Source organism: Pelodiscus sinensis, chromosome 1 (assembly GCF_052426305.1).
Source record: "Pelodiscus sinensis isolate ZL-2025 chromosome 1, ASM5242630v1, whole genome shotgun sequence".
NCBI lineage: Eukaryota > Metazoa > Chordata > Testudines > Trionychidae > Pelodiscus > Pelodiscus sinensis.
The window spans coordinates 274,923,345-274,937,500 of NC_143052.1; the positions used below are offsets into that span (position 1 = coordinate 274,923,345).

The 14,156-nt window shown below is 40.8% G+C and overlaps 1 protein-coding gene across 7 annotated transcripts in view; it reads left to right on the forward strand.

Annotated features, from left to right (window-relative positions):
- DACH1 (dachshund family transcription factor 1) overlaps positions 1 to 14,156 on the forward strand; it is a 486,010-nt gene that overhangs the window by 337,404 nt on the left and 134,450 nt on the right. For 4 of the 7 annotated variants that reach the window (XM_075918912.2, XM_075918907.2, XM_075918913.2 and 1 more), the window contains 2 exons: positions 2,055 to 2,190; positions 4,634 to 4,771. In XM_075918912.2, coding sequence (XP_075775027.2) covers positions 2,055 to 2,190; positions 4,634 to 4,771 — 274 coding nt within the window. The remainder of the gene's footprint in view (positions 1 to 2,054; positions 2,191 to 4,633; positions 4,772 to 14,156) is intronic. The other 3 variants (XM_075918908.2, XM_075918911.2, XM_075918909.2) reach the window with 2 other exon arrangements.

The window sequence follows — 14,156 nt, forward strand, 5'->3', positions numbered from 1 at the left end:
AAGGACTGTGCCCCCATGGCATCTCTGGTACCATTTGAGATTCCTATCATATTGCTAGGCTCTCCATTACTAATCAGTTTAATCTTTCATGAGGACTTGGTTGCTGTAAGTTCTGGATGTTTTCTCTTTAAAAAGAACTAAAAGGGATCTTTTTGCCAGTGCTAAAGCATTACCTTCAGAGGCATCACTCCACCGCTCCCTTCATTGCTACTGTATCTCACTCCTTTCCCTTATACTCAACCAGAACGGGCTTTCTGGAACCTATGGAATCATTATACTGACCAGTGTTAGAAGGTGCCTTCCCGTAAAAGGCACTGAACAGACCAACAGCAAATAGTACATCTGACCCTCCCTATCAGGAGGACTCCTTGGAGGACAAGAGCTAGTGTCTTAGGAGAAGACACCACCATCTGACAAGTCCTCTTCTTCCTCCAATGAAGAAGTTATCTCTACCCTCACCATCTTATGCAGATGATTTCAAGACCATTTAAAAATTGATAAAAAGGGAAAGGCCTCATCTAAGATCCCTGTTGGAGATCCAGATGGCCCAACACTCCTTTCTGTACAAGTTTGTCTTTCCCATGAATAAGGCATTACCTTCCCCAGTCTGCACTGAATAGAAGACACCTCAAACATCCCACTGACTTGCAAGAAGGCCAACAGAAATATTATGTACTGCCCAAGGGTTTGGAATAATTTTTCTTCCCAACTTCCCTTTACCTGCTGACTTCGTGTAGTGGATACTCTCAATGAAAGGAATCTATAAGCTTGCTCCAAATCAACTCTCTTAGACAAAGAGTTCAAGTGTCGTGTAGGCCATACAATCTATTTGTTATTGTATGGCAAAGTATGATTTCACAAACGGTGGAAAAAAATCACATTTTTTTTACCATTATCCCCTAACTAAAGAGACCAGTTTCTAGCCCTCATTGTCAAAGGCCAGGTGATTTAAAATATATTCTGCAAGTTTCCCTCAGCAAGCATACACAGCCTCATGTTCAATGGCAACTGATGTCATCATGCACTGAACTTCTTGGTTGCAAGCCTCAGTCTGCCCAAGGAAGTTCAGAATATGATTGAGGATCCTTCCTTTGAAGGGCATAAGGCCTTCAGTAATAACTCTAATGGTTACCTCCATTCTCTTTACAATTCCTTATACCTCAGTGCCTCCAGGCCTGGCTCAAAACTCTTAATACTCCCACATAGCACAGTCTTTCCAGATGTGGTGGAGGCACCACATGGACCCTCTGACTGCCCTGGCATGTAGGATCTGGCTGGAAGGGAGCCATAGTTCCTCTACTTCTGGGAACTCTGGCACATACAGCACAAGGCAAGCCCCAGAACCTGCTTCCTTTGCTCATTCTTTGTGCACAATGCTACATAAATATTAGATATTCACTTCTAGTACAGGTTTTTCATCAACAGAGGCCCTGCCTATTTTAGAAAGGATGCAATTAAAAAAATTGAGTACTCATGAACACAAAGCATTTTTGCTGCAACTTGTTTGTATATCAAAAATTTCCTGCTGGGCAAACATAAATAAACGGATGTTTCTTTATTTATGCCCCAGTTTTGGGCACATTTTGTTCAACCCATAGTCCCATTGAGATGTTTGTGACCATTTGAAAAGTAAGGTTTTACACACATGGATAACGATGTCAGAGTCTTGCCCTTATTTATTTATAAAAGTATAATAGCATCCATTTTCTCAGGATACTGGTAACTGCAACCACTCAAAACAACCTAAATTAATTTTTGCAAACAGAATTCAATGAAAAAACAAATTGCCTATTAAATATAGTAGAAGGAATCAGTTAAAAAACCTTCTGGAATGGTTAAATCTTTTGCTGCATTATAAAACTCATGCTCTGGTGCTCTAGAAACTTCCTCTGAGAATCATGTATCTTGAAGTGTTAAACCCAAGGACTCAACAAGAGTAACTTATCAGAATAGGATTAGAGATTTCCCATATAACAAGGAGCTATAAAAATAATGTTCAATAGTCAGGAAGGCTGTTGTATTTATTTTGTTGTCTCATTTTTGGGGGGGTGTAGGAACGTGTTCCAGACAGCCCTTCTCCTGCTCCTTCCCTTGAAGAAGGTCGAAGACCTGGCAGCCATCCATCATCTCATCGAAGCAGCAGTGTGTCTAGTTCACCTGCACGGACTGAGAGCTCTTCAGACAGAATCCGTAAGTCACGTTCTTCTCCTTGTCACCATTTTAGATTTGACTAGATTCACTTGTAATTATTTGAATAAAAACACCTTTATTCTAAGTAGATCTCAGATGGATCATGTTCTGAAGTTCAGATGCAATAGCTATCGCTCAACATTAAGTTCCACAGTTCATAATATCACAATGTATGAATCTTCATTAATAGGTACTGATATAATTATGTCATATTAAGCATAAAGCATTATTAAGCATATTAAGCATAAAGCATATTAAGATATAAAGCATAAGCATTATGTCATATTAAGCATAAAGATATAAACTATGGAACAGAATTGCACCAGGAAAGCCATTTGCTAGACTAGTTTCAGAAATGAACATATACAGATTGCGATACATTTTTCTATTTTACAGTTTTATTTAATCCTGTTACTCTAGTTGGACTTTAAAATTAAACCTGGCTTCAAAAGTGACATTTTATGTGATGGAATTGGGGCTTTTTAAAAAATTAGGTGAAATATATATTTTTAAAATCTGCATAGTGTATTTATATCATAGGGTATGTCTACACTACCCCGCTAGTTCGAACTAGCGGGGTAATGTATGCATACCGCACTTGCTAATGAAGCCCGGGATTTGAATTTCCCGGGCTTCATTAGCATAAGCGGGGAGCCGCCATTTTTAAATCCCCGCTGCTTCGAACCCCGTGTAGCGCGGCTACACGGGGCTCGAACTAGGTAGTTCGGACTAGGGTCCTATTCCGAACTACCGTTACTCCTCGTGAAACGGTACACGGGGTTCGAAGCCGCGCTACACGGGGTTCGAAGCAGCGGGGATTTAAAAATGGCGGCTCCCCGCTTATGCTAATGAAGCCCGGGAAATTCAAATCCCGGGCTTCATTAGCAAGTGCGGTATGCATACATTACCCTCCTAGTTCGAACTAGGAGGGTAGTGTAGACATACCCATAAATATAAAAACATTATGGTAGGGAATGTGACATAAGAAATATTATCACTTCAGAACTCACGAGAAACAGAGTCAAATTGCACTGTGAAATTTTAAAATAATGTCATTTTTATGATAGTTCTATGGTGAGGATTTGTTGTAGAGATGTTAGATATCGTGTAACTGTATCAGAGGCAGCAGCACAGGGTGGCAGATGGGAGCTGGTCTTCCAGAGGAGACCGTTTAAAAACCAGCTCCCCACACAGACAATCTGCCTGCCGCTCCATGCTGCTGCCTCTAATACAGAGGCAGCAACACGGGATGGCAGCAGTTCTTGTCCATGTGGGTCCAAGCTCCCCATGGACAGAGGCTGATACACAGTAGCAGCCCCTGTTTGCGGGGGGATGAGGGGGACCAAGCTCACCCTGGACAGAAGTTACTCCATGGGATGCCGGAGCAGCCTCTGTCTGTGGGGAGCTCAGAAGCCCGTGGACAGGTGCTGCTGCCATGGATCAGCCTCTTGTCTGCAGCAAACTTGAGCCACCATCGACAGAGGCTGCTTTATAGCAGCCTCCCCTGCCCTCCCTGACCCGGCGCTGCTGCCTCTGATGGGAGGACAAGGGGCGCTCTTCCCCCGCCCCCATGCTGCTGATAGAGGCAGAAGCTTATGCGGGGAGGGCAGACGGCACCACAAATCTGGTGCTGGAAGGAACTGGCTTCTGCCTGCCCACCCTTGCTTCCTCTATAGGAGGCAGTGGTGGGAAGGGAGCAGGTGGGTCCATGGAGCCAGCACACATGGGGAATCTGCCTGAAAGCCTGCTCGCTGCATGTATTGGCTCCAGCCTGCCCCACTCATGCTCCATGCTGCTGCTGCTTCTCTAGCAGAGGCAGCAGCATGGGGGTTAGAGAGCAAACTAATCTACTGCTTATGGAGAGCCTGCTTAAAGCCAGTTCCTCATGGGCAGGGCACCAGCTCCCACTCCCCGCCTTGCTGCCTCTGATACAGAGCTAGCAGGTTGGGGGAGTCAATGTTGTCCACAAGATTAGCCAATAAGCCTTTTATACTAACAACACATCACTGCTTTGTTAAAGTTGTCAGTTGGGGAAACTGAAAGTTTTGGTCCCTTAATAGGAGATATTTGAGATTTTAAACATAAAGATGCATTTTAGGATTTTAGATAAATTCCATTGCCTGGATTTTTCAGACTGCTTGCAGACTTAGGAAGGTACCACTGTGCTGATTTAGATTTGAATCACATTTTCAATATTACTGAGTAATAGAGACAGATTTTAAAAATAACATCATAGATTGTAGTGTAACATGCTACAACAATGCCCTGGATTTTCTGTTAAATTCTGTGGTCATGAAATAGGAGAGCTCTGCATATTTTCCATACTTTCCTTGGGTCAAATAGGGATCAAATCCAAAAAGGAACTATACAATTAAGAAAGTATCTTAAAAAAAAACATGAGTAATGTTGTGTTGGATTTATGTCTGTTTATATGTATGACTAGCAGCTGTACATCAGAATGGGCTGTCCATGAACCAGATGCTGATGGGTTTATCGCCTAACATTCTACCTGGCCCTAAAGAGGGTGATCTGGCTGGTCATGAGGTTGGACATGAGACAAAAAGAATACACATTGAGAAAGGTAACATGGAATTTATGTTCTTATGGATTTGGTGTCTTTTATATATACATGACCCTGATCACAGAAGCTGCATCATTATTATATTGTGTTACATAAATGAGATCCTAAATGGCTTTTCTGTCTCATCTACTACTTTATAGTCTAGTAAGGAGAAAACAAAATAAATATTACAAAGAACAAAGAACATATCAAATTAGGTCTGAATTATTTCTTCAGGATCTAGATAAAAGACTGCACTTGTATATACAGTATTTTTTTAGCTGTTTTGGTCCACTGGTGTGGGGGAGCAGGGCAAAGTAAACAATTGCCCCAGGGCCTGGTGATTCTTAGGGGCCTGGGGCTCCTGGACACTGTCGCTGCCACAGTAGCAACAACAATGTCCAGAGCCCTATACCCCTTTGAATCACTACTGGAGCACCATAATAGGCATTCTGTAGGCTGGAGGGGAGGCAAAGCTGCAGTTCGTGCAACATTAGGGATTGGCCTCCCTTGGCCCTGATCCTGTGAGGACCCAGAGTCCCAAACACACACCTTGCCCTGGGATCCAAGGTGGCTGTCAGCCCCACTGGAGACAAGGTGATTAAGGAAATATATTTTATTGGACCACCTTCTGTTAGGGAGAAAAGCTTTAGAGCTCACACAGACTTCTTCTTCTACAAGGTGCTTATATTTTGCAGTCACATGCTGAGTTAGTCTCCTAGGCCTGAAGAAGAGCTCTGTACTTTTCAAATATTTTAATAAACGATACCAATGATTTTAAATAAGTGTTGTATCTATAATCTTCCAACAGAAAAAGTCAGTTGCTAAAAATCATTCTCCATGTAACTGACTTTGATGAGGTAATTTGTAAAGGTGCTGAGCATCAGGGATAGTGGGCCCTGCACAAGGAAAAAGGCAAGAGTAATACTCTGCTGCAGCAACATCCAATAGCATAAAATAAAAGTGGTGCATATTAAGTAATTTGTTTTCAATTTAATTGACTCTCTGACTTCAAATGTATGAGTTAGATTAATGGTCTATTAGCGTTTATATTAATTGTAATACCATTTCATCATGTCATGTCTATAGGCTTGTTATGTTCCATATACACTAGAAATATTAACCAAATTCTTCAGTATTTAAAAGAGTCATATTTCATACAGAATTTTTACCTAAACTGTACAATAACATTAAACAAGCTTTGTAGAGCTGGAAAAATAGTATCAATAGAAGAAGAGTTGGAAATAGGAGCTGTTTCCCATAGGTCAGGCCTGCACTAGGAGTCTATGTCGAACTAAGGTCCACAACTCCAGTTACAAGAATAGAGTAGCTGAAGTTGACATATTTTAGTTTGAAATACTGCCCCATTCCCACTGTGGCTATGTCTAGAATACACTTTCTAAAGAGGCTTTTTCGAAAGAATCTTTCAAGAAAAGCCTCTTTCGAAACAGTGTCTAGACTACAAGCAGATTTTTCGAAAAAGTGAGCCACTTTTTTGAAAGTCTAGATGCTCTCTTTCAAAAATGCACAGTTTGAATTCAATAGTACCTTTTTTCGAGAGTACTTTCGAAAAAAAGGCATTATTCCTTGTAAAATGAGGTTTACCGCGATCGTAAAAACCGCCACATTCTTTCGATTTACTTTTGAAAGAAAGCAGCTGCAGTCTAGATGCAGGTGAAGTTTTTTTTAAAAAAGGCTACTTTTTTCGATAAAACCCTGTAGTCTAGGCACACCCTGTGGGAGGCTGATGGGAGAAACTCTTCCGTCAATTTCCCTTACTGTTCTCAACCCAGTGGAGTACTGGAGTTATTGGGAGTATGATCAATGGTCGCTTTAGCTGGTCATTCTTAGTCCCGCTAATTCAACCAATGGGAGATCTATCCCCACAGTGCTGATCTCCTGATAACTGCAGACCCTTAGTTAAAAAATATTCTGGACAGATGAATCAGAAGAAATTAGCTCTTTTGGACAGGTACAAAATGTAAAAGCCAGTTACTTTAATACAGCTGGAAAGAATGGCTACAATAGTAAAGATTTTAGCATATAATATTCTGTGCTATATTTTAATAGTTATAAGAGGTTACCTTTTCTGTCCTGTGTCTGACCATTGAGATATGAAAATTAATTAAAATCTGGACACTTCTATTCTGGACGTGGCATCTTTAATAAGATTACCCTAAAAATAATGGAGGCAACATTTCTTTTATATAAACCATTAATTTTGGTTCATTACACACAACCTGTGTTAGCAACTTATATGCCCCATTCAGCACCTACACATAGTATCCCTGCTGAGGAGTACAATGTGATCAAATAGGCTTATTTTGAATTTCAGTAAATGTTTCCATTTCAGCCCACTGAAGTCACATATTTTTGCTGTGTTGTCCACCTAGCAAACAGCAGCACATATTCGGAATTGGTACCGTTTGTCTGCTAGAAAAAGTAAAAACAACAGGAACATGATTTGTTTCTAATGGTTCTCCAAATATGTTTCTCCATCCAGCCACTAGTTCAACTTGCTATAAAATTTGTTCGTATTAGAAATGCTGAAGATTCCCTTTCTTTAACAGTCATTGTTTAGGTCAAAGCTTCTATTTTATCTTTTTCTTTCTCTCACTTTCACTCTCTCTCTTTTCTGTTCCAGCCTATTGAATTAATGGTAAATATTCATGGGCTATCTAGATTGATAGGGCATACTAAATTAAAAATTGTTTTCTGTCATGACTACATTTATCATATCTCTCATACCAGCCCTCTAACTTTTATACGAAACTTATCTGTATTAAAACAAGTGATTCCATTCACAGATATTTGTGGAGATAGTAATTATCTGTTAGTGTCACTATGGCCCTGACATTCAGATCTGCAGTATGCTACTACCACCTCTAATCTGTCAAAAGGTAATTATATATATGTAGCATGCAAATTCTCAGGCATCATCTGAATCTGGCTTGTCCTTGTTACCTGACTTTAAAAAAAAAGTAAGTTTTCAATATGAGTCATTAAGCATTTATGCATTACTCTGTTTTCTTCTGAGACATATTTGTGCCAATCCATCACTAGAATGACTTTTAATTACAGCTGTGAGAACTTGGGAACTCCCACCTCATGAAGAAGCCTCTGTCTCTTTTCTTCCTTCTTCTTCTCCCAATTTTTTTAAACCAAAAAGCTCTCCAAGGTCTTGAGCTTAGGGAGAAATTAATTAAAATCAATGGGAAATTTAAATAGGAGAAAAAGTTAGGGTAATGAAATGTAATAAAGACACTATATTTTAAGATGATCCAAGAGAAGCCAGAAGGGGCCAATTGGAATTGATTCAAATGACGGGCTTATTCAAGGAGAGAGAATATCATGTGTCTTGGGCAATATGAGGAGTTAATCTACCCACTTTCTCTACAAGTACAGTATAGCATAATAATTATAGATCCAGTGTATATGTTCTGCTTGATCTTAATAGGCAGCAGAACAAAGAAAGGAATTATTTCTTATCACAATGCATGGAACTTATTACCAGGAGAAGTTGTGGAGGCAAAAACTCTTACTGGTTTCCAAAAAAGAATTAAATATATTCATGGAAGATGGGTCCATCAATGGCTACCAGACATTATAGTCAGGAATGCAATTCCATGCTCAGGGTGTGCCTACCGGATGCTGGGACTAGATGACAGTAGATGGAAATTGAAGATTGTCCCGTTCAGTTCATTCTCTTTGAAAAGTATCTGGCAATGGCCACTGTTGGAAGACAGGATGCTGGACTACATGGATCTTTGGTCTTGACCCAATGTGGCGATTCCTATACTCAGTCTAAGGAACTAGGTTTACAGGATCAGTCGGAAAAGGCTTTCCTTGTCGACTGATCCCCGTCTAGACTGCCACTTTTTTCTGGCAAATTGCCATGTCGGCAAAAAGCAGTGGCCATTTTTATTCTAATGAAGTGCGGATATTTAAATTCCCACTTCATTAGCAATTTTGTTATGTCTAATTTACATCCCTCTGGTGACAGAGGGATGTAGTATAGACATACCCTAATTGCCTTCCAAAAATATTTTTCTCCTTCTAAATTACTTTATTTCATTGGTTTAATAGATTCTATTATGTCTGCTTTTGAAGTCCATTCTGTCTTAGGGCCTAATTTTGTAAATGACTGAGTCATCTCAACTCCCATAGAAGTCAATTTGCCATTAACACAGTGGGAGTAGTTTTGGATTCCATTGGCCTAATCCATAGCCTATGAACATCCATGGAAAAATTTCCATTAGTTTCAGTGGACCATGGATCAGGCCCCAGATCAATATTTGTTGAAACAAAATAGAAGAATAAATTGTTCTAACTTCCCCTTCCCCCAAAAAACAAAACAAAAACTTAGTTTCTGTATCTTTAAGAAAATCTGTTTCACTATCCCTGATTGCTCATCAGAGTAACAAATTTTCCAGCCACACTGAAAATATACTGCCAAATTGCAAATGATTCTAGTAACTGAAGTTAACTGAGGTTAACTGAAGTGTTTGTCAGTAGTTACCATTAAGACAAGTTGTCTTCTATTCAGCAGCCTGCATGTAAGGAATCCTGTCATGATGCATATTTTTTTTAAAAAAATATTTAAATAGGACTACACAACAGAAATCAGTATTATGAAGTGGTAGAGTTGTGTGTTAGATAATCGTGTCAAGAGAAATTCAGTTAACTTTAGTAGTGAGATGAAAATAAAACTATGAGCTGCTGCAAGTGATAAAATTGTCCATAAGAACATGAGTTGATTATCAATGATTCCACATATTGTGTTAAAATATTATAGTTATTAGGGCTTCAGATTAGAACCTTTTCTGTCTACATACATTTATAATGTATAGATTGAAATCAATCATAAGTGAAGCCTGAATGTCATTATTACATTTTAAAGTGAATAAGTCACTTGAGGTGTTATAGAAAGGACACTCTCATTTTGAAAACCGTGTAGGCTGTTTTCAGTTTCTGTAATAAAATATGTACTGCCTTCCCAACAAAAGCTAAACTAATCTTTTCATAAATTTATTTGAAATCTAGTATTAATGGAATGTTACAAATGATTTTCAGATAATCTACACAAATCTCCTTTAAAATGCCATGGTACCTGCATGAAGTATAGCTTTTTGACAACCCCAATATTTTTCCCCTGTTTGATGCAAATATAATATATTTTATGTAGCTCAGGACATGACCAGTCCTGGATAGCCAGCCAGTGCTAGTCAGAGGTAAAATATTTTAAAAGGCCAACTATACAAAGTGAAACACAGAAACTAATCTAAATGTTCTGAGAATTTGACTAGAAATATACCTAGGCTATTCACCCTAACATCCACTCCCCAAAAAGCATCCACACGTGCATCACACAAGTGTTCACACACAGAACACATTGGAGAGGTGAATCCCTTTCTGGTTCCTGCAGATGGCTGGCTAAAACCAGCGGCAGATATAGGGCAGGGCGAGCAGTGGCTGCCTCGGGCCCCGCGCTTCAAGAGGCCCCGCTCCAGCCCACTCACCCTGCTGTATATCTGCTGCCCTTACCTGCTGGGGCTGCCTCCGCCGCTGCCCTTAGCTGCGAGTCCACAAGCGGCTCCGTTAGCCAGTGGTGCATGCGGCGGTGTCTTGTTGCCAGGGAGGCGAAGGGCGACGCCTGGCCATGGCGCCCGGGTATCCTGCTGCTCCACCCTCCTGCCCCACCCAGAGAGAGGCTGGGGGTGAGCCCAGGGGGAGCCCAGACCCCTTTCCTGCTGCGCCTGGGGGTAGAGCAACCCGCCCTCCAGGGAGACCCCATCTCCTCCCGCCAGTCCCCACCTCCTCCCACTCGTGGGTGTAGCGCAATCCAGCTCCACAGACAGCGCTCCCCCCCCACACGTCCCTGGGAGCAGGGGGAGTTGCCAGCTGCCCCCGCCCAGCCAGGAGCTGTTCGAAAGGCTGAAATGGTTATTTTGGCCTGTCTGATGAGTCAGACACCCCTGCCTGCTGGTCCTCCCTATGGCCCATCTGTACGCCATCCTCCACGTAGCCACACCCTGCCTGCCCCCCAACCCGAGTAACCACACGCTGCCTGCCCCCCCAAGTCCCAACACCCACACGCTGCCTGCCCCCCAAATCTCAGCACCCACAAATTTCCTGTCCCCCCCAAATCCCAACACCTAATGCTGCCTGGCCCCGCAAGTCCCAACAGCCTCATGCTGCCTCCCCCCACCACCCAACGCTGCCTGCCCCCCCAAGCCTCAACACCCACACTCCACCTGGCCCCCGCAAGTCCCAGTGCTGCCTGGCTGTGGAACACCCAACACTGCCTGGCAAATACCAGCCATGGGCAGCGAAAGAGAATCTACTGTGAGCCAGGAGCGTTTTGTAGGTCTTTCAATTATATCGATTGAAAACTACCTCTGTAAAGAAATGGACTTTACTGACATAATTGAAGAATGTGCTGCCAAAAGAGCTAGACAGCTACAGTAAACTTAAATACAAATTAAAATGTTTAATTATTAATGCAGAATTGTGTTTAAGAATGAATTACAATATAATTAAAATAAAAATTATCCAACTAAATTAAGTTTCTATCAAATTTACCCAATTCACATTTAATATGAAAAATAGCCTTCATTTTGCGCATTTGATGCCTTTTTTCTATTTTGTGTATAAAGGGGGGCCCCACAAAATGGTGCTGCCCTGGGCCCCGCAAAACTCTCATCCGCCTCTGGCTGAAACGATGAAGCATATCTTTTAGGAACACAAGAAACAAACTGAAAATGAGCCCAAGATCTGCTGAAAAGCTTTCTCTCTGCATTACTATCATACAATCACACTCATACATTTGTTTAGGTCCCTCTTAAAGTTTATTAAGTAGTTAGTACCCACATTCTCAGCCTTCTGATGTCTAGAACATTCTAAGATCCAGGCTCAAATTGTTCATGGCTGGTTTATAGCCAATTTTTCGTGTGCCAACATTATTCTTTGGCTTAAATAGCTCTTCACCCTCCCTCATGTTTACCTTCATGATTACCTTCATTTTGTTAGGCTAAGCAAGCCTAGCTCTTTCATTCTCCTTTCCTAAGATAGGGCTGCCTTTCCCTTGATCATCCTAGGAGTTCTTCTTTGCACCTGTTCCAGTTGGAATAAATATGGGCAGCCAGAATTGTGCACAATATTTCAAATGAGGTTTTATCAGTGCCTTGCACCATGAAATGTCATTGCATGTTGTCTCCTTCTAGTCCCCTTGTTTTAGCCTTTTGAACTTCACTCCTACCCCTATTTTTCTTTTTGTTTGCCCACCAAGAATTATTTGGTGTCATGGACTTAGGAGATCCTCTCTGTAGGCTGAGGGAGGGTCCTTTACATGTGGTGGGCTGTGCCCACCCATCTCCTGGACCCCAATAGGACCATGGTATTAATAAATCTCTATCTCTACTAGAAATTTATCACCTGATACGCCTTAGAATCACATATGCCTTTTCACAACGGCATCACACTGGTAGTTCACAGTGCACCTGTGAACAATCATTTCACTTTCTCTATAGCTTCTATCTGATGAGCCCCCAGATTTTCCTAGAAATTCTGATTATTAGACTTTCAATGTATGACCTTCAATTTGTCCTTTTCAATTTCGTCTCATTTGTGTCACACCAATCTTCAAGATCCTCCAGTTCTTCCTGTATAATATGCTAATCCTCCTCTGAATTGACAATGCCTCCCAACTTTGCATTATCAGCAAATTTCATTAGTACACTGCTACTTTTTATGCCAAGATCATTAATAAAAATACTGGCTAAGACTGGTCCTAATATTAAACTAAGGAGTTCTATTAGTAACTTTTTTCTAGTGTGATAATTTACTTTTCAGCACAACCTGTTGCCTTCTCCCCTTTAGCCAATTCCTTATCCACCTTACAATTTTTATACCAATCTTTAATGTCTCTAATCTATAAAAGTATTTTCTGAAAACAAATAAAGCTTGTTTTACTTTTGAATTGTATGCAGTGGAGACTGTGTGTATTGGATGGAGATTTACTTGAATGCATTGTTATACAGATGTAGAGAGGAGAATTGCAGAATTTATTGCGGCTGAACATAGCACCGTCTTGTTAGTTATTGGTCATATGAACTCTCTGTGCTCCAAGACAATCGTAGGAAGGAAGCATTCTAGCGAATCAAAGTAAGTGGAACAAATGATAGTTATCATTAGTTGAGGATCTGTCCCATAATCTTGCATATTAACAAAGGAAAAAGGTCTGATTTTTAGAACTGCTCCAGCAGTGACGACCTTAACTATGCCTTTAAAAAGGAAAATAATAAATTTATAAAAAGTGTATTTACCTTTGTTGGTTGAGCTAAAATGGAGAGAATCAGACATATTCTGCTTGTGTGTGCAGCACTACTGAAATGGTATGTTAACTCACTGTAAGAAAACCTTAATCTTCTGATAGCCCTTTGCCTTATATCTCCATATAGAATAGCCATAGGGTATGTATACACAGCAAGATTATTTTGAAATAACAGTCCATGTTTACACAGCAGGTAGTTATTTCGAAGTAATGTCAAAATACTGTCAAGCTGGAGGACTTCTTACTCCGACTCCTGTAAGTCTCATTGCACGAGGAGTAAGGGAAGTCAGAGGAAGAGTGTTCTGTTTCAAAATAAGTGCTGTGTAGATGCTCCCAATTTTGAAATAAGCTATTTCGAAATAAGCTACACAATTGAGAGAGCTCACTTTGCATAGCTTATTTTGGGTTAAGCCCTGCTGTGTAGATGAACCCATATTTATTTCTATAGTGGCTAGAACTTACAGCAAATATTTTCAGAATTCTCTAATGATTTGGGGTACCTCTGTTCCATGGGGCCAACTTGGGGCAACTAACTTCCAGGAGCTTGATTTCTAGAAAGTGCTGAACACTCATTGGGCTTGTCTACACTATGAAAAAGATTGACTCTCCGGAGGATGATCTTCTAGCATTCAATTTATCAGGTCTAGTGTAGCCCCCCAAAATCGAATGCTGAAGGCAGCCCCCACTGGTGTCCTGTACTCCTCATTCTGTGAGGAGTAAAGGAAAGCTGATGGGAGTTTGTACTCCCATTGGTCTCCTACAGTGTAGATGCAGTGGCAACTCAACTTATGGTAAATCAAATCTAGCTATTTACATTAAGCTGACCTGCCTGGTCTAGTGTAGACCAGGCCACAATAATCAAATTCCTTTAAAGGGTCTTAGTTTGGGAACTTAAAAACTGAGGCACCAAACTCCCTAGTCAGTTTTGAAAATTGTGGTTTTAGTAGTTCAAGCTTGCCATAGCTCAGCAGTGTTATGGACAGAGTAGATAGTTTGAAAAATACTTTATTTGCTTTTTATTTTTAATTTCTCCTTTTCTGAGTCCAGTATGCCCTACTTCCTCCTCCTGTTCTA